The sequence below is a fragment of the Chaetura pelagica genome, unplaced genomic scaffold, assembly GCF_000747805.2.
Source record: "Chaetura pelagica isolate M959 unplaced genomic scaffold, ChaPel_1.0 scaffold79, whole genome shotgun sequence".
Classification (NCBI taxonomy): domain Eukaryota; kingdom Metazoa; phylum Chordata; class Aves; order Apodiformes; family Apodidae; genus Chaetura; species Chaetura pelagica.
The window spans coordinates 2,304,600-2,327,808 of record NW_009969339.1 but is presented as its reverse complement, the minus strand read 5'-3'; the positions used below and the strand labels follow the sequence as shown (position 1 = coordinate 2,327,808).

General features: G+C 40.9%; 2 protein-coding genes across 3 annotated transcripts in view; one reads left to right on the top strand and one right to left on the bottom strand.

The window, feature by feature from the left end:
- The first annotated feature begins 568 nt into the window (after nt 1-568).
- Nucleotides 569-10,089, top strand: FBXO7 (F-box protein 7). Its single transcript, XM_010005848.1, has 9 exons — nt 569-573; nt 1,016-1,307; nt 3,274-3,501; nt 4,861-5,002; nt 6,054-6,137; nt 7,000-7,092; nt 8,044-8,220; nt 8,944-8,981; nt 9,357-10,089. Exons 1-9 carry the CDS (start codon nt 569-571, stop codon nt 9,759-9,761), a joined length of 1,464 nt encoding a protein of 487 aa, XP_010004150.1. The 3' UTR covers nt 9,762-10,089.
- Nucleotides 10,090-15,486: 5,397 nt separating this feature from the next.
- Nucleotides 15,487-23,209, bottom strand: part of SYN3 (synapsin III) — a 179,259-nt gene continuing 171,536 nt past the window's right edge. For both annotated transcript variants that reach the window (XM_010005780.1, XM_010005779.1), the window contains 3 exons: nt 18,971-19,055; nt 17,171-17,468; nt 15,487-15,710 (listed from right to left, as the gene is read on the bottom strand). In XM_010005780.1, the coding sequence (XP_010004082.1) occupies nt 15,578-15,710; nt 17,171-17,468; nt 18,971-19,055 (516 nt within the window). In that variant the 3' untranslated portion in view covers nt 15,487-15,577. The remainder of the gene's footprint in view (nt 15,711-17,170; nt 17,469-18,970; nt 19,056-23,209) is intronic.

The following is a 23,209-nucleotide window of genomic DNA, read 5'->3' as shown; positions in this document are numbered from 1 at the left end:
GGGGGGCGGTCACAGCTGCTTCCGAGGAGTTTCGTTTCCCGGCTGTTCGCTGTGGAACAGGAAGGTGAAGCTTAGGGAGACGCTCAGCCCTGAAATGTGGATTGCAGCTCAGTCAGGCCAGACTTAGGTTTCCGCGTGGCGGTAGGTGGGTGTGAGTGTGAGTTTTATAGTTTTTTAGGTTTCTTAAAGAGAATTCCTGGGCTTAAATTCGGTAAAACGATTTGTCTGTGGGGAGCCCGCGGCAGCCTTTATAAGCCAGTCAAGTCTGCAAATTCAGTGTAAGAAGCGGCTACAGAAGGAGCTCGTTTTCTGATGGTGGTTGAAGGTTCTGTATTCACAAACCTTTAATTAGGTACGAGGTGCTAACGTTTCACTGGAGAAAGGCACATTTGATAGCATCGCACTGTGCTGCGTAGTAGTGTAGGCAGGAGAAATCTGAAGTTACTGCTTGTCTTGCCACAGTGGGTGTGTTCAGGCTCCTCTCCTGCTAACCTGTTTCAGTTCTATTTGGGTTTTTTTTGTGCTTGCCCTAACGCATCTCTTCATATTACCCTCACTTGCAACTAGCATGGTGTAGGCCAGCTGCTGACCTTTTTAAAGGAGTGTTTTACTTCATCAGAAAGCAAGGAGGCTGAGTCTGCAACACTAAGATGTTTTTAAATAATCCAAGCCAGCAGTACATTTAAAACTTGTTTTGCTAGGTGTCATGTCTAATTTGGAAGGCAATTGTTTGCTTTCCTTCGTAACTGTTGAGTGAGCTGTCATTGCAAATGAAGCTGTACCTACCAAGCAGCTACAGCTACTTAAGACATACTTGGAGAGAAATATGGGGCAAATAATTTTGTATTGTATTTTTCCTCACTCTTTCTTTACTAGATAGCTAATTTTTAATGGATTAAAACCCACGCTGTAGTAATATAATAGTATGCAATATGCATTTCTAACTACAGGTATGTGTGTAGTTACTAAGGTACAGCCAACCATGTTTCATCTTTTTTTGTTTCCTGTTTTGCAGTTCTGATACCAAGTTTTCAATAACGTTGAACAGAAAAGATGCTCTCACAGAGGATCATAAGACCTTGGCTTCATATGGGATTGTTTCTGGTGATTTGATATGCTTATTACTAGAAGAAGCAAATGGACAACCCAGCCTACCTCCTTCTCCTCCTCCCCCACTTCAGAATGGTCATGAGCCGTCCACCTTGATCCCCAGTAAAAGTCAGGCCAGCAGTCCAAAAGATGAAGGGCAGAATGAGCAATCTGACAACCAGGAAGCTCAAGTGGAAGTTCAGAAGCATGACGAGAGGGTAAGTATGTGAGAATTGCCCTGTACAGCACAAGGCAAAAAAGCAGGTATCTTACTATGCCTGTTGCTGTACTGTACAGTAGAGAATCTTTTCAAAAGAGTATTTGGAATTTCATTATTGTGTAGTATATAGCCAGTTACTTGGATGGAAATTTGTCTCTATTCATTGTGTATTAGCTGTGACACAGACACTAGTTCAGACACATGTTTCAGGTCTGACATTTCTACAGGAATTAATGTTTTTGCTGAAACATGCACTTGGATAGTACATGTTCCATCATGTTTCTTACCTGCCTCAGCCCTGTGTTCTTGAGGAAACTGAATCTAGGTACTGAACAGATGTGACTGGCAATGCCTGTCAGAAACACCGCTCACAAGACAAGAGCATGATCCCTTTCTAAGTGGCTGTAACAGTGACCCATGAATCAGACAACCTGCTGAAGAGTGAGACCTGTCTTGTGTTTGAAGATTGTGCTGCTGAGGTAGCTCCTGCCTCATGCTTCATAAGTGTTCATCTGTAGGACCCTGGAAGCTTCATGCAGCTAGTAGGCACATTTTTTCCTTTTACTCAGTGGTTTGTTTCCGTTGTGACAGTACACGGAATAGTTAAATAGGTAACAGCTTCCACTTACTGCTGGGTCCTGTGGTGAGTGGACTCTTTAACTAGAGGAGACTCTGTAGATACAGCCTAGTGCCATATTTCATCTCGTTATACAGCCCTCTCTGTTTTAGCCAGGAGCCAGAAAAGTTGGGATGAAATTGCATTCCAACATTCTTTCAGAGCAAGCAGATTGTTTTTTTTGTTTTGTTGTAGTTTTGGAAAGAATTTAAAGTGCTAAATGTCCCTTAATGCAGCTTTTATATGAGATCTTTTCAAATACTGTTTTAACATAAGAAAATTAAGATTTAGGATAAAAAGAGTTGTAAGTAATGAAAGAAAATGTAGTTGGACCATTGTCCCATTGATGCTTGTCAGGAACCATAAGTATGATGCTGTGGCTGTACAAGGTTCTTATGTCTTTCTGTCAGCCCGTAGTAAGCTGTGCTACTTCAGTTTCATACTTGCTTAATATTTGAATGCAAGTTGAAAGATTCTCAGATCTTTCTCCACAGTTGTGGTGAAAAATGTCAGGAAAATTTCTAAGCAACTAGGCATCATTATAGAAGAATTTTAGAAGCCTGAAAATACATATTTAATTGGAGTTACGTCCATTGCCTCTAATGAGAGAAGGGAGCTTCCATGGCTGCTTGGCCATGCCAGCCTCATACAAACATCAGGGTATCTTGTGCCATTGGGCATGGATGTGGGGGAAAAGTAGCTACAGCTCCTTTAGACTCCTTTTTCTTTATTCCTAACCATTCTCCTAAGTAAATCTTCTTTTCATTCACTAATTTTTTTATGTGCCTGTGGATAGTTCTATCAGTTAATGTAATAATACAGTGTGTTTTTTACTCGAAGAAAGGAATCTGCGACAAAACCACAGTGCTCAAGTGTCAGCAGATACACTCCACTGATTATGGGTTGGGTTTTCTTCCAGCTGTTTAGGCCAATTGTGTTTTTAAGTGGTCCAAGTTACCATTTTGGTTACTTGCTGTGCATGTTAGCGATATCTAAATAAACAGTGGTACTACAGTGAGTAAATTATTCCTGTGTATGTGGTGAAAATTCTGATGAGGATTTAATAAATTATTAGCTCTTTGTCTTAAAGTAGTATATGTAAAAAAATAACAGACCCTTTTATGAAGGGCTTATGTTCTAAATATAAAAAAATAGAGAAGCTATGTGTATAATCCCAGGCTTCATCTGGGATGGTAGAAAATGATGCTGAAACAAGTCTATGAAACTTTTAGGGAAATCGGCAGGATGGACTTGGTGTCCACGAGGACTGGAGTAAGTAGACAAATAATACTGATGCATGTAGAGGTGTAATTTTCTGAATTAAGGTATGTTTTGCTGTCCCTTGAAGGCAGGATCCAGCCTAGAATTTCCTTCTGGATTAGTCCCAGAAGATGTTGACCTGGAAGAAGGCACAGGTTCCTATCCCTCCGAACCCATGCTGTGCAGTGAAGCTGCTGATGGTGAAATACCACATTCTTTAGAGATGCTCTACCTTTCTGCTGAGTGTACCAGTGCCACTGATGCCTTGATAGTTCTAGTACATCTTCTCATGATGGAGACAGGCTATGTACCTCAGGTAAGTGCTCAACCAATCAGAAAATTTCTTGCTTAGTTTGAGAAAGCCACAGAATGTCATGGGAATATGTGATAGAAGATGTCTGAAGATCTGCTTCTGGCTTTGTCAGTCAGCAGCAGGGGCTGCTGATATATTAGCTGCTGTAATTTCCCTGACCAGTAAGCCTTTAGTCTAAAGACTACAGCAGCTTTTAGGTGTGAGATAAGAGGTCTGCCTCTGTATTTCAGTCCTCAACCTTACTAGGACCCAGCTAATAACATTCTGTTTCTGCTTTATAGTGTTGAACTTGTGTAGATGTGCTTAAGTAATAGCTGCTCCTTGAAGCGCTGTCTTAAGCGGCAGTGTCATCTCAGTGGTATCCTATTCAAATGGTGGCTAACAAGGCCTAGCTAGGTCTGCCAAAATATTGTCTCCAATTCTGTATTACCTTCAACTGAGCTCAGGCTTTAGTTCCTAACCTACGGAGGTATCCTACTCAAGTACCTATTGTAGGACCTCTGTATAATGTATGCATTCACCTCTTCCCATTTGATTTTTAGATTTGCATTGTGTGTTTACAAATATGTGGCTGAACATGTGAAAAAGGACTTGCTGTTAGGGAAAGTGTTTAAATTCTCATGTTTTTTTTTCTTGTGGTGAGGTTGACTAGGCACATGCAAGGCATCAGTTTACGTGTCTGGTTGCCCACTACCAATTTAATAAATTTCTGCTAAGTTAGTTGCACTCCCAGAGCCTGAAATACAATCTGAAGAATACATTTGCCACTGGGAAGAAAGTGCATATCAATGAGTAGGCTTGGAAATAGGGTACATGATTGCTGTGCGGATTTAAGAGGGTCTACTTGTACTTATGGTTATGTTGTATCTCTCTGGGATTCCCTCTGAGCCTTTTCATACTGAAACTGAAAGGGAGAATTGTTAGTCCATTCAGATCTTTCAAATTAATTTCAAGTGGTGATTCTTGAAGCCCCATCAGATGTCGTAAGTTCACAGAAAAGGTGCAGTAACATGTTTCTTATGCAGCAAATTAATGTACTTATAGGAGCTGTCAGAATGCTGGAATGGATGACAGAATGAAGTACAGGTCTCAAAGAAAGAGGTGTGAGTGCTCACTGAATAATCTTTCCTGTCACAAACTGGGATAGAACAGAAAATAACTAAACTTCACCTTAGATTTGCTGTTAGTCTTGTAAAAATAGTATATAATCCTAATCCGTGTCATAATGTGCTTTGGGACTATGCTAGAAGTTGAATTGCAAGCATCATGCTGGCATTTCCTAACTTCTTATTCTCTTTTTCTAGCCCTCGGACTTGGAGCATGGCTAAAGTATGGCAGTGTGTGATATCTGTGTGTTTTTAGGGAACAGAAGCCAAGGCAGTGTCCATGCCGGAGAAGTGGAGAGGGAATGGTGTTTATAAGCTACAGTACACACATCCCCTTTGTGAAGAAGGTTCTGCTGGTTTGACTTGTGTGCCTTTGGGGGAACTTGTTGCTATTAATGGTAAGTTGGTCAAGTTTTTATCCTGGATGCACATTCTTTAGTAAGAGAAAACTTAAATGTACTTTTGTGCACTCTGTTTAGAACTGCACCTTGATTATCCATGTTGCGGAAGTGCAAGCGATGCCTCTTCTTGATGCTGTATATTCTTGGTGTTTCCTTTCTCCATGCTAACTGTTTCTCTCCCTCTAATTATAACAGATCAATCCTTAGGGCATTCAGCTGGCCTTTTTATTGCAGAGTTTTAGAGGGTTCTTTGTGGGACCTATAAGCCTATGTATTCTTTAGCTTTAAGGTATAATCATTCCTGTAGCACAGTAACAGTTTCTGTGGTCTCAAAAATGTTACTTAGTTTAAGCTATTCACTCCAGAAAATTTAGGGAACTCAATTTTTTTAAAGCAACATCTGTAACACTGAGGGTTCTTTGGGAGGTTTTTTATTATTGGTTTCTTTTTTTCTTATTTTATTTAGCATTTGAGTAGTTCCATGTTTTTGCAGAACCAATATTGAATTAGGACTTGGGTTTACTTTCAAGACACCTTAAATTAAATTTTTTATGTTTATTTGTAAGACTTGTAACTGATTATGCCAATTTATATGAGCACATATATTTTCTCAGAATGTGCAGATGTTTTAACCAAGTCAGGTTAAGGTTACATTTAGGACAGTATTCAAACTACCATGCATATAGTGCTCTTATGGTAAGCTTTTTGACTCTTTCTCTGGTTAATGCATCTTTAATGAAATCTTTATAATGGCTCCCTGTGTAGCTCTTTAACTGTGTTATGTCTCTTCCACAAGATAGAATTGTTGAAAACAATGCTTGGTTTCTGTTGCCAGGATCTTTGTTTATTCTCTCCTGATTTAAGTTCCATTTTATTTTTCTGAAGTTCTTATTTGACTAACTGCTTGGTATAGTATGGTATTTTCCTCAAGGGAATCTGGTAAGGGAGGAAGGTAAGACTTTGAAGGGTAAGACAGTAATGGAATTATCTTTGTCATCTCTTAACCTCTTCCAAATTTTGAAATGTCTTCTTTTTTTTCTATTAACAGCAACATTAAAAATCAACAAAGAGATCAAAGGTGTTAAGAGAATACAGCTATTGCCAGCGTCCTTCATTTGCTTTCAGGAGCCAGGTATGATTGACCTAGGATATTCATAGTAGTAAACAGAAAAGTAAAGGAGGATTTTCTTCAGTAGAGCATGAAATAAGTAAAGAATAACAAAAAAAATAAAAAGGTGGTTACCATTTGGGTGAGTAATGATTTTGTGGCAAAAGAAATTCAATGTAGCAATTTACTCACATTGTGCATTTGAAACAGTTTGAATTTATTGGATTAACTGTCCAAAGAAAGAGTCTTGCAAAGCCTGAGTCATACTTTGGCCCATAGGCCTGTTGTTGATGATGTCCTAAGCATATGTGTGGATCTCTGGGGCAGTAGAGCATTATTATGCCACCATTCTGTCTGGCAGTTTAGAACTTCAAAGGCTGACACCACCTGCTCTCTGGTTATGGCACCGTAACTGTTACATTGTTTTTGTCCGAAAAGATGTGCTGACCACATAGTCTCTCCAGAACGTGAAAATTTAAGGAACACTAAGGCGGGGGAGAAGAGCAGATAAATGTGGATCCTTGTGAGCACAGACCTGACTAGCCTTTTGTTCTCTGAAATACGTATGAACTGCTTTGTTGGCAGTTGAGGCTGACTCAGTGTTCTATACTGTATCCTGGGTAGCCCCAGTCACTGATATACAAGACTAGTCAAAAGGCTTTAGTAGAATAACTAGAGCACTGAAATGTGTCCTTATAATGGTGGAGTTTTCTGGCACCTGTTTCTTTAGAGGGCAGCATGGAAAAATACTCTTTTCAGAAACATCAATATTGCAAGCATTTACAACTTAGGTGTTTTCTTCATAAGCAAACCATAGTTCTGCTCTTGCACGATTTTTGCATTATAACCTCCAGAAGTTAAGCCTTTAAACTCTCTTCTTTGTTAGAAAAGGTTGCAGGAGTTTACAAAGACCTTCAGAAATTATCCCGTCTCTTTAAAGACCAACTGGTTTATTCTCTTCTGGCTGCTGCCCGGCAAGGTAAGAGAAAATATTTATAATTAGAGATGTTACTTCATTTTTTCAGGATGGAAGGATGGGGGTCCTTGAATGAGAAGTGTTAGGAACAGCTGTTCAGTGATGGGTATTAAAGATTAAGTATTAGGTAATTTATACATTCTAAAGAAATTGTATTAATATTTGTTTCTCAGAAGATGTTGATATAATAATTCCTGATTTTAATTTTTGGTGATTGTAGTCTCACTTAAGAGACTGAAGTGGAGTGGCTGTTTTCCACACTACTTCCACACTTCACTTCCATGCAGTTTTGAAAATCATACCACAGCAATTTTGTGACAGTAGTTCTGTAGTTTTGATCTATTTCTTGCATCAAAGCAGAAAAAATTGTATAGCATTCTATTTGGAAGTCTAACCCCAGGAACGGTCTCAGTAACTGGTCTCTGAGAGCTTGGAAGGGATGGTAGGAGGTAACCCAAGCTAGTGTTTGTGGAGCAGTAGGAAGCCAGGCTTTCTCTGCACAGGTATTTCCATGAAAGTCTCAGCTTTCTATTCAGAAGACTATTCAATGGAATTCCCTCTAGACTTCAGTGTGGTAAGGTTTTATGTGAAGCATGTGTTTTGTGGGCTCATGCAGTTGGGCCAGTCTTTTTTTCTTTACCTATTCCTTTGTTTGGTACCCTAAAAACTTAGGTGTGTGGAATGTTTCTTAGACATACAGTGGCTAACAGTGGTCAGTATGAAGTGCAATTTCCCTTATTTTGTGCACTTTGTAATGTACTTAGAGTTGCAAGAGATCTGTTTTATAAGCAGACACGTCACTGTACTTTCCAAGAGAAGTGGTGTGACTCAGGCATCAAAGACAAATGGTTTAAGGGAAAGATTGTAATTTCCTTTCTTGCTTTTAGGATCTTTAGGGGTAGAGTAAACTTTGCACCGCTGAGGTAATGCTTCTGTTTCTTCTTTGCTTTGTAGCTCTCAACTTGCCTGACGTATTTGGGTTAGTGGTCCTTCCTCTTGAGCTCAAGCTTCGGATTTTCAGACTTCTGGATGTCCGTTCAGTCATCTCTCTCTCTGCTGTTTGCCGTGATCTTTACACAGCTTCGAATGACCAGCTTCTCTGGAGGTTTATGTACCTGCGAGATTTTCGAGGTGATGTGAGACACCTCTTTTTTTAATTACATTCTCATGTAAGCTTAGGGATTAGGTCTGACACCTTTTGATAAAAGCCTTCTCAGGCAACCACTGCTGATTTTTAAACACTGAGTAAACAAAGTAATTTATGATGCTAACCAGTACAGTTGGTTAGGTGTAGTTAGGTGGATGTGCAGTTTTTTTGTCACAAAAACTAACTACAACCTGGTGAACCATTACTAATACACCACATAGTTGTTACCATTGTGTGGTGCAGACTTGCCTTGTTGTCATCTATTTTTCTAGCTACCTTGGTGTACTGGCTGTTGCAAATACTAGGAAGTGGAGGGAAGAGATATTTGTGCTATACTTTCTCACAAGAGATTAAAGACAAAAAGTCATGAAGGGAGGTGCTCTCAGAAGTCAAAGATGGGGACAGTGTTTCTGGGATTTCTCTACTTGCTGAGTAGGTTTTGGGAGAATGCTTTACGTAGAATGGGTGTGCAAGTAAATTATCTGTTGAATAGTCCTGGAGCTTCTTAAGATGCATTATCTTGAAGAAAACTTTTTTAACCAAAAGTTTTCTTCAATCTCTTGATTCTTCTGCAAGTTCTGACAAAACTGTGGGCATCTGTGGCATGAACGCTACTTAAAAATCAATGTAATTTTTCAAATAACTGTTTTGGTTATATTTGGTATATTTTGGTAAAAATTCATTAATTTTTTTGCTTCTCTTTATAGATCCTGTTGCAAGGCCTCGTGACACAGACTGGAAAGAAGTAGGTGGCATTTCAATGTAATCTCTCTGAGATGAGTCTTCTTGGGCTAAGGAGGTGAAACATAGACTTTGGGAGACAGTAACTTTGAGTTAAATTTGAGTTTAAAAGTGTCGTGTTCTCTGTACACAAGCTGAATTTGGGTCAGAGTAGAACAAAACAGCATTAATGAATTACATGATGCATGCCCAGATTGTGGGTTAGGGGTCTTCTGGAGATGCTGTATTTGGTCTTTGGCAGGCAGAGAAGTTGCCTTTTCTTGGTTTGACAGTGGTGAGGAGTGCTTTTCTGAGAAGTGTTGCAGAACTGAGTGCAGTTGCTAAAGCTGAAACACTAAGCACTTACAGAGCTTGAAAATGCCTTTGTTTCTGTCTGCAGCTATACAAGAAAAAGTTGAAACAGAAGAAGGAGGCCCTGAGATGGAGACACACGATGTTTCTGCCCCCTACACCTCATCCAATTCCCTTTCATCCCAACCCATTCTATCCTAATCCTTTTCCTCCCAATCCATTTCCATCAAATCCAATCTATCCCCCAATGATCATTGGTGGAGAATATGATGAGAGACCAACACTTCCATATGTTGGAGACCCAATTAACTCACTAATTCCTGGCTCAGGAGAAGCACCAGGCCAGTTTCCTCCATTCAGACCACATTTTGATCCAATTGGTTCCTTGCCTGGAGCAAATCCTACACTTCCAGGACGAGCTGGTCCTACTGACAGGTTTCCACCTAGACCCAGCCGCGGCCGCCCCATGGACATTCGCCGAGCGTTCATTTGATTGCTGCTTCTTCCTCGGTGAATTTTCTAGTCCCTGAGCTTGCTTTCTAAATGCAGGAGATTGCAAATCCCAGGCACTAACATCTGCCTTCTCTTCAGATTGTGGCAAGAACAGGTGTGCATGTGTCAACCAAAAAGGCTGGGTTTGTTTTATGCTCTGGTAATATTGTACCACCTGGCACTAAGGTCTTTTTCATGAAGAGCTACAATTTAGAGCAGTTTGTTCTGCTTCCTCCCTCCCTTAATCATCTCTGAAGCTCTACTTAAGAGACCAGAAGGATATCAGCCAAATATTTGCTGCATCAGATAAAGAGCACTTTAAATACAAACCCTATACTTGGCTGTCTTATTTGAAGAGTTTTTTTAAATTGCCAGGAAAAAATGGTGCAGTTTCAAAGCTACCTGGCTAATAGTCTTTATTAACAAAAGTTCTACCATGTTCCACATAGAACAGGATCCTACCACTGTTATGGTAGATGTGAGTTTGTAGAAATTTTCAAAAATGTTTCCTTTTTCCTTTAATGTTTTATTAGGTAAAAAGCATTTTTGTATTGTTACTTAATACACAAAGAATACAGGAAAGGGATTTTCTTTACAATGGGTATGTTAGAACACAAATCAATTTGTTTTACAAATAACTGAGTAAAATCATGCTACAGAGCAACTCAGAAATCTGAACAGAAGCAGAACAATTTTACAAAGAACCAGCAGCAAAACTTTTGTCTTTCTTCTTGACTTTACAAATAAGGAGCAGTAGTACATGGCTGCATTTACTGTGTGTGAACTAAAATGGGTGCAAAAATAAATCTTTCTCGGGCCTGACTTGCTTAAGGAATTAAATAGGTTGACCTGGTTGTGGTGGAAATGGGATCACAGCAGAAGGCAGAATAAATTCTCACTTTACTGCAGTAAATTCTATTTAATACCATTACTTAAGTATCAGAATATCTCTTGCTAAGAGGAAGTGTTGAATGAGCACCTTTCAAGTGTTGTCTTATTAACTAATGAGAACTAACAAGACCATTGTTAAAAGTAGCCTGATAAGATCTGCAGGCTGATGCTGGAGCTCATGTAAAGGAAGACTGGAATGACTAACCTTTGTTAGAACTTTTAATTTACTACATATTTTTTTAAAAATTGATCTCAGTGTTTCTGTAAATGTAAGTGCTACTGATGACTGTTGTGACAGCTGATCTTTTTTTCTAAAATATTTTTTAAGTTCCGACAGTGGAAATGACATTTCCTATTAAGTACAAGCTATTTAATCAGCAATACTTACGTGCTTTTTCAGGTGGTATTTCAGTGACTCATCTTCTTGTTTTGTATAAAATAAATTGACCTCAGTAGAATCAGGAAGCTTTGCCGTTAACTCCACTTTACAGAAGTAAAATATAACACTTTATTTTGCTGTCAAAAGTTGTATTTCTTCTTTCCACCCTTTTTATGCTTCACAGCAACCAGGCTACCAGTCCAAATCCTGCCATGATTAAACACCCAAGAGTATGTATTGATCAATCTGGGGGACAGTGGTTTCCCTTCAGTACCAAGGTTAGCCTTAATTTTGAATGCTTGCTTGCACTGGTTGAATTACCTTGTTCCAGCAGTTTTCACTTGAGTGTGTAGTCAGGCTTCTAAAGAGCTCAGTGATTCTTTTTATTCCACTGACTATAAAAGGAAAGGGAAAGCTGCACTGCGTTGGTCTTGCACCATTTTGTCCATCTGGTGAGTGCTCCAGAAATGCATATGTAATATTCAGATAAGGTTCTACAGCTTTAACCGATAAAATAATTTGTGACTTACTCATTTCAGTTGTTTCAAGCTCTTTTCTGGGAACAGTGTTCTCTCTGTGTGAGTTACCTTAATTTTGTGGCACTGATGGTACTTGCAGTACCAGTGCCTTGATGGCAGTCACCTTGCTTGCTCTGCTGCCATGCCCCATGCCGCTCTGGAGTTGTGACCTCTCTGCCATGAAGACAACCTTATCAAACTTTTGCCAGGCTGATGCCACAGGTGGTTGTTGCTGCATTTGTCCTTCGAACAATCCTTTGAAGATTTGTTTTTGAATAAATGTATTCAACGTTTTTATAGATATACCACTAAGTAACCTAAAGATACTCTCCCTTTCTTCATTTTTCCTTCAAATTGTAATAAAGTTATTGTGAGCCAAAGATAAAGGAATCTGATTTCTCCTAAACTGTCAAGTTTCCTAAAGGAGGAGTTACCTGTATTTATAAAATAGGAGGTATCTTGGGACCAACAGTATAAAATGAGAACAGACCAGAGGAAATATTTGTAAACTAGCTGCTTATTTTGTTTATTTACCAGCTTCTAATCATGTATGAGTGTGATTAGTGAAAAAGAAGAAAATGCTGCTGCAGTTATTGGAGCAGGATGGCTGTTCTTCTCAACATTACCTCTAGACAAGAGTTCTAGTTGCATAGCAACATAAGTGACATTCTTCTTGAAATAGCACATGTAGATAATACAAGAAAGTAAAGATGTTTCTTAGTCCGTATCTTAACAGCAAAATGTAAATTAGTTTTCCAGGTGGGTGTCTTATCTGTGTCTCAGCTCTTTCTTGGGCTGGATCCAAACACCAATCTCTTCATGTTTCCTGGCTTCCATGTGAAGAAAATTAAAGCATGCAGGACAAAAAGAAGTTCTGAACAGGTGCTCAGTTTTCATAGCTGTGTGAGAAAGATCCCATGCTGTGGGGCATGTCTGTCCTGTGGTTTCATTGTAACTTCTATTCACCAACTTTTCTTTTGTCTTCTTACTGCCTTCTAACTCCAGCTGTTCTAGTTAGGTACCTGTGTATCTCTTGGGTGTAGCTTAGTTCCCCATTCATAAAGTTGAGAGTATACACCTTGTATTCTCTGTCTTGCTTTGTTAAGATTGTAGGGATTTTGGAATAGAGGCCCTGCATCAAAGGGGTGGTTGTACTTGTGAATCTGCTAGCCACAATGTCTAGTATGTGAGCATCATAGTTGTAGACTGAAGTGTATTGTCAGAACATTTGTAGATAGGGAGTTCATAATTTTAACTTGGGTTATCTCAACTTCAGAAATGAACTCGGTGTTTCCATTAAAGCAGTTCTGTGGATAGAACTGAAGATGCTCTTCAGGAACTAAAGGAATAACCAAGTGAAGCCAGGGAGTGCCTGTTTGTATTTGTTTTTGCAAGCTGGAGCAGGGAGGAAGGGGGACACTGTTCTGTTTGCTTGTCCTGTGAAAGATGACAGCTGGGAGCAGCAGTCAAATGAAGAGATCTGAGTCACTGCTGGGTATCAAGTCAACAGTGCTCTCCTGTTAACTGCTCCTTTGGAGGACAGCCCTGCTGTGTTCAAGTGCAGCATCAGCAAGTGATCCAACTGTTCAGTGGTGAACAGGGGTCGATATGCCATACTAGTCACCAGTTACTTATTTATTTTTGATAGGTTGTGTTGGTAAGAGAGATCAAGTAAAAATTAAGGGTATAGAGCAATTGAAGATTCTGGCAGGCAACTTCTATTTCTGTCTTTGCATCTCTGGTGACCATTTAGTAGGGAACGGCATAAGCCATGCTAAGGGAAGTGTTACAGAAGGAAATCCTCTCCCACCAGGGTTGTATTACCTCCTCTCCGTACAGTGGAGCCTGTTAATCTGCTGTTATTCTTGCCAGTGGGACAGGGCTTGCTCAAGACCATTTGTCACTTTTATTGCTTCTGAAGAGTGCAAAACAGCAGAGTGATTTTTTTTTCTTCAGACAATGATGCATATTTATGATGTTACATTGTAAACTGTTTAGCATACCTGGAAAGACAACATAGAACTAGAAAAAAAAAAATCACCAGGGAACAGGGTGGTTCTGTAATACTGAATATGAAGTATAAATCATTGATCCAGATGAGTCTCTTGAGAGCCTGCCAATCTGGAAAAGCTTTGCTGTTACTTGCCTGGAAGTGCACAGGTCATAAAAGCCATTATATGTGTAAAGGCCTGCTCAGGGGTAGGTCATACAAGGTCCAGATGACTGCATTGGATTTAGATGTTCATTACAGGTGCTATGCAGGAAGGAATTGCTTGTTTGGCTTTATTCCCACCAGTGAATCATAAGTTCCCAGATGACAAATGCTGCTGTTGCTTTCACTGCTTTGGGGATCTCCCTGCTTAAGTGACAGCAAAGATGTGGGCCATTGGCTGGAAAGTTTTTAACTTGCTGACCTCCTTCCTTCCCTTGGCATTCCTAAGTGTCATCACTGTGAAGTTGCAAAGGGAAACAAAGCCAAAAGTCTGGTCTTGAAGCTGTGTGCACAGTTCGTGACCAAGGTACTTGACAAAACTAGAAAAATTGAGGAGGTGGGATGGGGACTGGTGTCTGCTCTAGGTGTGTTAAAAGCAGAACTAAAGTGGTCCAAGGGGTAGGTTGACGGAGTAGAAATAGCAGTATATAGGTGCATTGATTTACCCAGGGTGGTTTTCTTGAATCATCAGTTTGCTTGTGTCATGCCTGGTTTTTGTCATGTCCCAGTTCTGGTGTATGTGCTCAAACACAGCTTCATTCCGTGTTGCAGGCTTAGAGGAAAAACACATCTGGCAAAAATACATTTCAGTCTTTTTTGGAAGAGTAATTCTTCGGGGTGGTCACAGATCGTTACCTGCTTGGGTCAATCCCATACATGCCCTCCCGTGGCTTGATGTCTCTGGATGGACCCCAGCTCATCTTATTTGTAAAGGATCGTTTTCCTATTCTGTTGCAGGTTTGTCACCTTGCATTTGTTTTGCACTCAGCCCAGCGAAGTCAATGGGAGTTCAAGGAGGGAGACAGGATTTCAATCCATTGCTGTCCATTCGGTATTATGGAACACTCAGCACACAAGTATGTGCACTTCATCAGCTCTGCTATTAATTAAGCATGTTCCTGGGGGACATACTTAACCAGATGTGACCAAGTCACCAGGGTGCTTGGAGATTAGCTGGGTTTTGTCAGGAATTTGTGTGAACTGTGAACCTGAACTCTTAGTGTTTCCAGGGGCAGGGGAAGAAGTTGTTTTTTTCTGTGGAAGGCCCATTTCTCAGGTTATTTTTGAGCTAAGGGTACAGGGTTAGAACATGACGTTTTTCTCTCAGAACTCAGGAATCATGTGCAGGGGACATAAATGCAAGGCATGAAACAGAGACATTTTATCTGCTACGAGCAGAGTGATCTGGAACAAACCAGCAGTCCATTTGGATGACCTGCTCATGTGATCTTTGGCGCTTACTGATGTCTGGTACCATATTTGACTTGAATGTAGTTTTGCTCTGAAAAGTGACTTTATTTATAAAGTTGCTATCATGAAGTTCCACAGTTCACTGTGTTTCCATGCTTAAGCATGCTCACTGTATTGGTCAATGAATAGTTATTCTTGACTCTGTCTTTGGACATCTGTTTCTGAAATAAGCCCATATTTTAATTTTTTTTAGCTTGACCTCAGCAAAGATTCAGTAGTTGGAAGTTAGAGATTGTATTGGCTATAGACAAAACAAAATCTAGTGTGCACTGTCATAACTGTGTTGAATCCACAGGAGTTAGCAAGAGTAAAATTTGCTTTACAGCTCAGTCATTTGAACAGATCGGATTCTGATTGTGCACAAAAAACCACAATGAAATAGTGCCACTTTTATACAGTCACTTTTCAGACCATTATTTAAATATTTCTTTGTATTAAAACAATTCCCTTTACCCAGGCGTTAGTGGTAAATGGCTGGGTACCACTGAGGGTATTCCAGGATGACATCAGGTGCGCTGTGATGAAGAGTGAGGGCTGGCAAAAGCACAGATCCAGCTGCAGGGCTGTTAATCGGAAAACAGGCTAGCGAATGATTTCCTCAGGTTGCGGATGGTCTCAGCTTTTGCTTCATCTTCATTGGGATTTCCCCGCTGAGACGAGTCAGATATGCTGAAGGTGTTTGTCAGGGACTGCGATTTGCTGAAATGGAAAACACAGAGTTCAGACTTAGCAGGAGAAGGTGGTAGTTAAAAGGTGGTTGCTGGTGCTCTGTGTTCCATCACACAGACATATTTGAGGATAAAAGGAGACGTTAGCAAGGAGAATCTCCATATGCTAAGTCAGCCAGGAATGGGGGAGGCAGGTGGGATGGAAGAGGATGGATATATGGGGAGGTGGCTCCAATAGCACTGTCCAGACTAGTAAGTGTTCATGAAAACACCTGACTAGAAGTACGCAGTTGCCGCTTGGTGCAGCTGTTATGAGGAACAGTTAAGTGATTTTACTGCTAATACAGAAGAATGGATTAATATTGAGGGTCACCTGTCTCTTATCAGCCATATTGTGAGTGACCGTCCTGTCCTTTCAGATGTGAGAGCATGACAGGTTCCACAAGTCACCTGTCATGTGTGCTGTTGTTTACCCTCCCTTTGTCAGCTGTGTCATGCTGGTCTTCTGGTTGGCCACAGAGCTCCTACTGGGTGTGTATCTGTTAGTGTTTAAATTCAGATTAGGACTGCTTTTGAAGTACATCTTCTCATTTTCCCTGCTACCATGCTTTGCCACTGAGTGGTTTCTCCTGGTCAGGAGTAGGCATTCAGCACAAGACCAGACTTGTACCTCATATATGTGTGTGTGGTGACTGGATCCTTAGGACCAACATTTTGACCTTGGGTACACAGCTCTTGGTTTGCCTTACTAATCATCACTGAAAGCCTGTTCCAGAGCATCACTCCTCTGCTGCCTAGAATCTGTCTTATCATTCCTACCCTATATTTTAGTCTGGCCTGTTCATACCAGTTTGCTCTTGCATCAACTTCTTGTCAACACCAAACATTTTTTTGCCAATCTTTTCTGCCATAGTGCCAGACAAATGTGCTCCATAAAGGGTGGCAGCAAAGGCTGCTGCCAGAGATCCACAGTAATGCCGTGGTATGTTCTGCTCTAGAAGAGCCCTTAACACATAACACCATCTGGAGTTTTAAATACTGAGTAATGCCACTTCCATTTCCCCTGCCCCCTCCCCCCCTTCCCTTTTTGCTACCAGTTTCAAAGAATTGTTCAGTAGAGAACCTTGCAAGGCTCCTACATTCAGGAGTGATTCTTGTTGAGCTTTCTGGCCAACAATGTGCTGATGAGAGCCTATAAAGAGGCTGGGAAGGTAGTCGCTGTGCTGAGATGGCTGGGGTAGAACACATGATTAACAATGAAGAGGACGAATGTGAAATCTTAGAAATGTTAGGGTTGTCAAGAACAACTTCTTCCTGACAATAGGTCAATGGCCTGTTATGCCATAAGCTCTGAAGTCATTCACAGTTGTCCAGGCCTCTGTCACTGGGGACTACTGCCTGACAACAGGTGAAAAGTTCTTCATGCCAGCTCAGGGTACTTTTTTGACAGCTTATTATGTACAGATACTAGCAGTTTAAGAGAGCACCTACTTGAGATGTGGGTGTGGGGTGGCTTGCTGCTTGGATGTTTCAGTGGGGCTTGGCTGGCTAGGAGCTCGGCCTTGAGCAGGAGGTCTCGGCTGCTGTGGAGGGAACACGCCTCCCTTGGAAGCCTGCACTGGAGAGGACCCAGTTGCCGATCGGACTTGCTGTGGAGATCCAGGTGACCTTTGCTGCTGAGGTGAAGTGGACTGCGGACTCTGGGGCTGCTGTCCTTGGGGTGAGAGCCGTTGTTGCGGGGGTGCGTTTGTCCGAGGTGGCTGAGGTCCCTGAGGCTGGCGTGGTCCACCTGGACAGGACAGGTAGACATAAATGTGAGGAAGTGTGCGTGGTGGACAACAGGCAAGGAACATCTGTCTGTGGAGGTATGTGTATTGCTTAGGGGACACACTCTTCAGAGTAGCTTCATGCAGAAGGATAAGAGACAACATCTTTTATAGGCTTAACACTGGTATCATGCCCATGTCTGTAGAGTTGTCCATTTCTCTGTCTCCTTCAGCACTAAAGAAACTCTGCCACTCTCCCCAGAGGGAGTCACTTCAATGTACTGTACTCTTCCTTGTAACTAATTTTTCTCATCCTTGGCAAGCACTTCCTGCATTGGGAAGGAAGAATCACTTGGGAAATAACTCTGTGCAGGAAATAAAAGCTGAATCTACTGGTTTGGGTCAGTAGTCCCTTCATGGGCCTAGCAGTTTGATGTGAGACTGTGCACCCTGTCACTATCTATATGTCTGTATATCCATATCAGCAGTGGCTTCAGCTGTGTTGGTAGCAGACTCTCTAAACAGAAGCAGATGTGGAAGACAACTGGATGTGGCATGAGAAATTGCTAGACATGACAGATAACAGTCTGAGCAACTGAGACAAGTTACAGATATTGCAGAGAGTGTTGTGAGGGCTGACTGGATTCCACAGGTGGTCAAGGGGGAGTTACATAAGAAAAAACTTCACAGAAAATTGAGGGGGAGTACTGGAGACAGGGAGGGAAGTAGTATTCTGCAAGGCCAGCGGTTCCTAGGTCATTGTATCAGTAATAGTGTATAATGCCAAGATTACATAAATGCATTTGGTATCAGAAATACCTAATTTGGATACAGTGAAACTGTGACTGATGAGAAAAAGGTAATTGGAAGTGGGTGTTAATTTGGTAGGAGGTTGGGGTGCAGAAAGGGAAGGACAAATGTGGCAAGAAGGAGGATCTAATTAGTTATGTGGATTGAGTGGTTGGTGTGGTCTGAGTGCCCACGGAGCAGCCCTTTTTTCATCACCTCAGTGTAAATCAGGACAATAAACCAAATCTGTTGTTCTGACCAACTACCTAAGTCAAACCTGCTTTGGCTGTCAGGAGGAGCTGGGAGTGTGTTCTTGCTGATGGAGAATCGCCTGGACAGATGGATCAAGGATCCTGGCATCACTGTGTTACTATCTGTTCCAAGCATCCATCAGCATCTTCCCATCACTTCTTAACACTTGTATCCACTACAGCTTTGTTCCAACAGAAACTCATTCTTTGCCTAGAATCCTGCTTCAGTGCCAGTTCATGTGGCCTTGGTTGCTGAGCCAAGTCCTACCATGGGTGTCATGTCAACTGGATCTGTAGCAAAGTTTCACCTCACTTTCTGAGCTGCTGTGGAATATGACAGCAACTGCTTTAAGAGCACACCGAATTTGCTGCCTGCTTGTCAGTGAATTCACAATGAGTGAAACCTTTATCCCAATAGCTTTTATTTAGAAGGAAAACTGATATGTCTCGCAGTCCATGCTGTCAGGGGCCCCGAAGAACTGTACCTTGGGGAGGAGGCCGTGGCTGGGACAGTTGTCCAAGCTGAGGTCCAGTCTGAGATTTAATTGACGCAGGCTGAGCTTGTGGAGGCTAGAGGAAATAAAGCCATTCTAGTCAATACAAAGACCCCAAAGAGAAACCCTGAGGTAATACAGGAACTGCAGAGTCATGAAGTGTTCCTTAAATACACATATGCAGCATCTGGCTGGTAACATCTCATGGGACTAAAATGGAGAGCTGAGTAATAAAAGAGCACAGAATTTGTTTTCTCACAGGGAATAACAATGAAGTTACAGTTTAGAATGGTTTTTAGACAATCAGGAACTACCAAATATATCAGGCCCAGGGGGGTCTCTTAGTCACATCTCCCATTTTGGACAGTTGCCAGCACCAGATGTTCCAAAGGAAGAAGGGATGAACCATGGAAACATCTATGGAGTAATCATCTCTTTACCCTAAGGGGTCTTCTCTTGATTGCTAATAAGCAACCCTGAAACATGAAGCTTATTTTCTGCTCTACAGAATCCTTGCAACAGTTCCAAATATTCTGTTTTGATATTTACAGCCAGACCCTTTGAGCCTTGCTCGGCTCCCAGCCTCACTGCCTTTCCCATTTCTTAACTCCACTGCTTTGTTCGGAGTTTTTAGAATAGTTCTCACAACCTGACCTTGCTAGGCCGTTTGTTGTTTTGCAAACTTTTACTGCCTTCTCTCTCCTTCACCTCCTTTATAAAGCCAAGAGACTGAATCACTTCAGTCCCCCCATGGGAATGTTTCCAGGCCCCTAATTGTTTTCATCACCCACTTCTCTTTCCCAGGTTTTTAATTCCTTTTGCAGATGCTGGAGGCAGGTCTGCTTATGTTATTCCAGATGAAGCAGTATCTGGGTTCTCTGTGCATCACCAGCTCATTTCTGCTGCATCCTAATTTCCTGCTTCTCCCTTGTCAACACAACCATAGGCTGAGCAGTGTTTTTTATTGGCCTCTTTTCAACAACATCTTTCTCAAGGGGCATGGGTAGTGCCACTGACAAGGTGTACAGATTATGTCCTCCCCCTCTCTAGCCCCAGCTTAGTTTACCTTTCAATCTCCTGTATGGAGTTTCATTTGCTGTTGCAGTGACTGAACGTACACAGCTCTGTCAGATGTTCTTCACTGCCACCCCTAACGCAAATAAGTTGTTGCCATCTGCACTTTCTTCTCACTGTTTACTTTTTGACAGATATTTAAATGAACAGATATTTTAATAAACAGATTAAGCAACACAGCACTGCTGCACAGAGGGCTGCTCCAAGGTTAACAAAAGTCTGAATAAGCCTGTTGCACAAAATTGTTTATGAAAGCAGGGGAGGCTGGAGACAGATAGGCTGGTACGTGCTGGATTATTTTTGTGAAGAACACAATGATAAAAGGGTCTTCAAGGCTCCTGGAAGGTCAGAAGAATGAGCTAAGTGATTCTGGAAATGGGAAGAAGTGTTTCATAGTTGGAAACTTTGCAATGAGTTTCGACTGACTAACATAAACGTGACGAGGTTGCCAGCCCGTCTTTTACACTATGTATCTGGGACTTGCAAATGGATGGGGAGGAAAATCTGGGAATTTTCCATTCATACCTTCTAGTCCTAAATAGCTTGGGACACTAAGCCTTGCCTCAGTATTGGTGGAAATTTACTGTCCTAATGCTGTGAGACATCCATATTAGACCAGCCAAAGAAAGGGAATCAGATCTCATATTTGCCTCCACAGCCTTTGCCTACAGCCAACCAAGGCTTCTCAGAGATGAAGGCAAAACAGAATTTTGAGGCTCATAGATGAAGGATTGAGAGTCCACACAATGTCTTCTGTGTTTGGAAGGGAAGCAGTGAGGGGAAAGGATAGAGGTGGGGCAGAGGGACGAGGGGAAAACAGCAGCTGCAATCATGAAACCAGGTTTAACATAGGCATGAAAACAAGTTTGTCATTAACATCTTGTCTTGTCCTGGGCTTGACCAACCCAATTATCAATCTGACCAGGCCTTGTATCCTTTAAGTATCCCCTCTTCTAACTGTTTGCATTAATAAAAAAAAATTCTTGTATCTGTGTCTTTATCTGAAGCTAACTTTGCTCTACCATGAGATTTTACAATGGAGCCCCTCCCTGCTTGCTTTCTTTAATACCTCTTGTCTGTTACCTTGTCTAAGGCTTTTTGACAGTCTAGCTACATTATTTTGACTGAGTGCCTGTTATCTGCCACCTTGTAAAAAAATTCTCAAAGAAAGGAGGGGAGAAAAATCAACAGGAAATTAATGGGACATTTTTCTTTGCAAAAAACATAATGTGGTAGATGCTCTTAAGTAGATGCTCTTAAGCTGTGGCTTTGCTGGTTTATTGGTCTGCTGTATTATTCTTTAAATTATTGTCTGAGATAATGAATAAGGTCCACTGCTTACTTGTCTACATTTTTCTACATAACTCTTACAACTTTTTGAACATGGATTTTGTATTTGTTATATAACAGCCCTCTGGAGTAATAACTGTTTCTCATGAAATTGCATGTTTTTTCTTGGCGGCTTAGTCACTTCCTAAATTCAGTTCATTGGATGTAGCCATCTGGGCCTGGGGGCTTCATAATTTTTGAAAACATCAGTCATCACCAATTTAATCACTGTTTGTGTACTCTCCCTTGTCTTTCTGATCAGGAAAAACTATCTAGTTTAAGAATTTCCCCACTTTAAGCAATTAAATTTTCTAGAGTCACAACACTGTCCCTGTTGTCTTCTTTTCACTCTTAACTTTGGATGATCCATAGAGTTTACCAGTTCTTTGGTAAGGTTCCCTCTTCAGATGAGCTCAAATAATTTGTTTCATTCCTCCCTCTACCTGCACTTCAAAATAAATGTCTATCCTTTTTACATTTGCTTTTATTACTTGCATGGTGGTGCATAAAGTTCTTCTTAGATGTCAGATTTCCAAATTTGGAAGATTTTTTTTTTCTCCCTTTTTGTCTTGAGTGTCCTCTATCACTTTGCCACTTAACTCTGGAAATTTATTTCCTGCCTTCCTGGTTCAGGAGCAGATCAGAAATGTATATAGGCATTCTGGAAAACAATGGTCTCTCAAATAGCATCTACACAGTTTTACTTTCAATGCTAGGGAGTTGATTAATTCTACTATTTTATTAAAATAATATTTTCTAACTGTCATACCATTAGTTTTTGGTATCACATCTGTACATTAGTCATCAAACCTTAAGGGTACATACTTTCTGAATTTGTCTCTGGGTGTTTCTTAAGGCTAGGTCAAGGTGTGCATTTGGATTTTGGAGTACCAGGAAGCAGACACTTAAAGAGATGGAGAAGTCACTCTGAATTGGTGTCTTACTGTGCGATTTTACTTGCTTCTTCATAGCTGTTGTCTCACATTATTATGACTTGTTGCTTCTTCTATCTCTATCAATGCTGTGCACTGGGTTTCATTTGTCAGTTTTTCTTGATCCAGAGACTAGTATAGACAGCTCTAATAATATGTACAGGTATTCTATGCATACCCATAGGATATCCAAGGGTTCACATTTCTATGTATTCAGTACTGCTGTCCTTGTGTTCAGAACTGTTATTTTACTTCATTCTGTGGGAGGTTCACCTGAAGCTTTAGTTCTGCATGTTACCAGCCTCACATGTTATTGCTTCTCTCTGCACATTTGTAACGTTTGATGTGTTATAGCATTATGTTATTACTTGTATCTTGTGCAGTTTCTGCAATGTCTGTTGTACAAAGGTCTTTCTCTATAGCAAAACACTCTGGTTAACATGCATATGGTTTTGATTTTCTTGATTTTGTATACATATTTGTAGGTTATATTCTTGATGAAGACCCTTTTCTTATTTAACTCTTCTATTTGACATCGTATCCCTCCAAGACCATTTGTTTTGTTCTTATTTTCACCCTATTTTAGGACTGTTGTAATCCAATCTAATACTGTACCCATGTATTACAGACATAGCAAACAGATGCATCTGTTCATGTTCTCAGTTTTTGTTTGCTTCCCCTTAGTTCATACTTAGTTCTTAGCTCTTAGTTCATACACTCTGTATCTTGGCTATTTCACATGGCAGTTGTTGATTTCACTTTGGCCAGAGTAAATCCTATCCTGCCTCGAAGCATTTTTAGTGTCTATTAAATGTTTACCCCCTCGCTCTAGCTAAAATTTACTTTGGAGTTATTCTGGTTACCCTCCATTCTGGAGACCTGGTTAAGCAGGAAT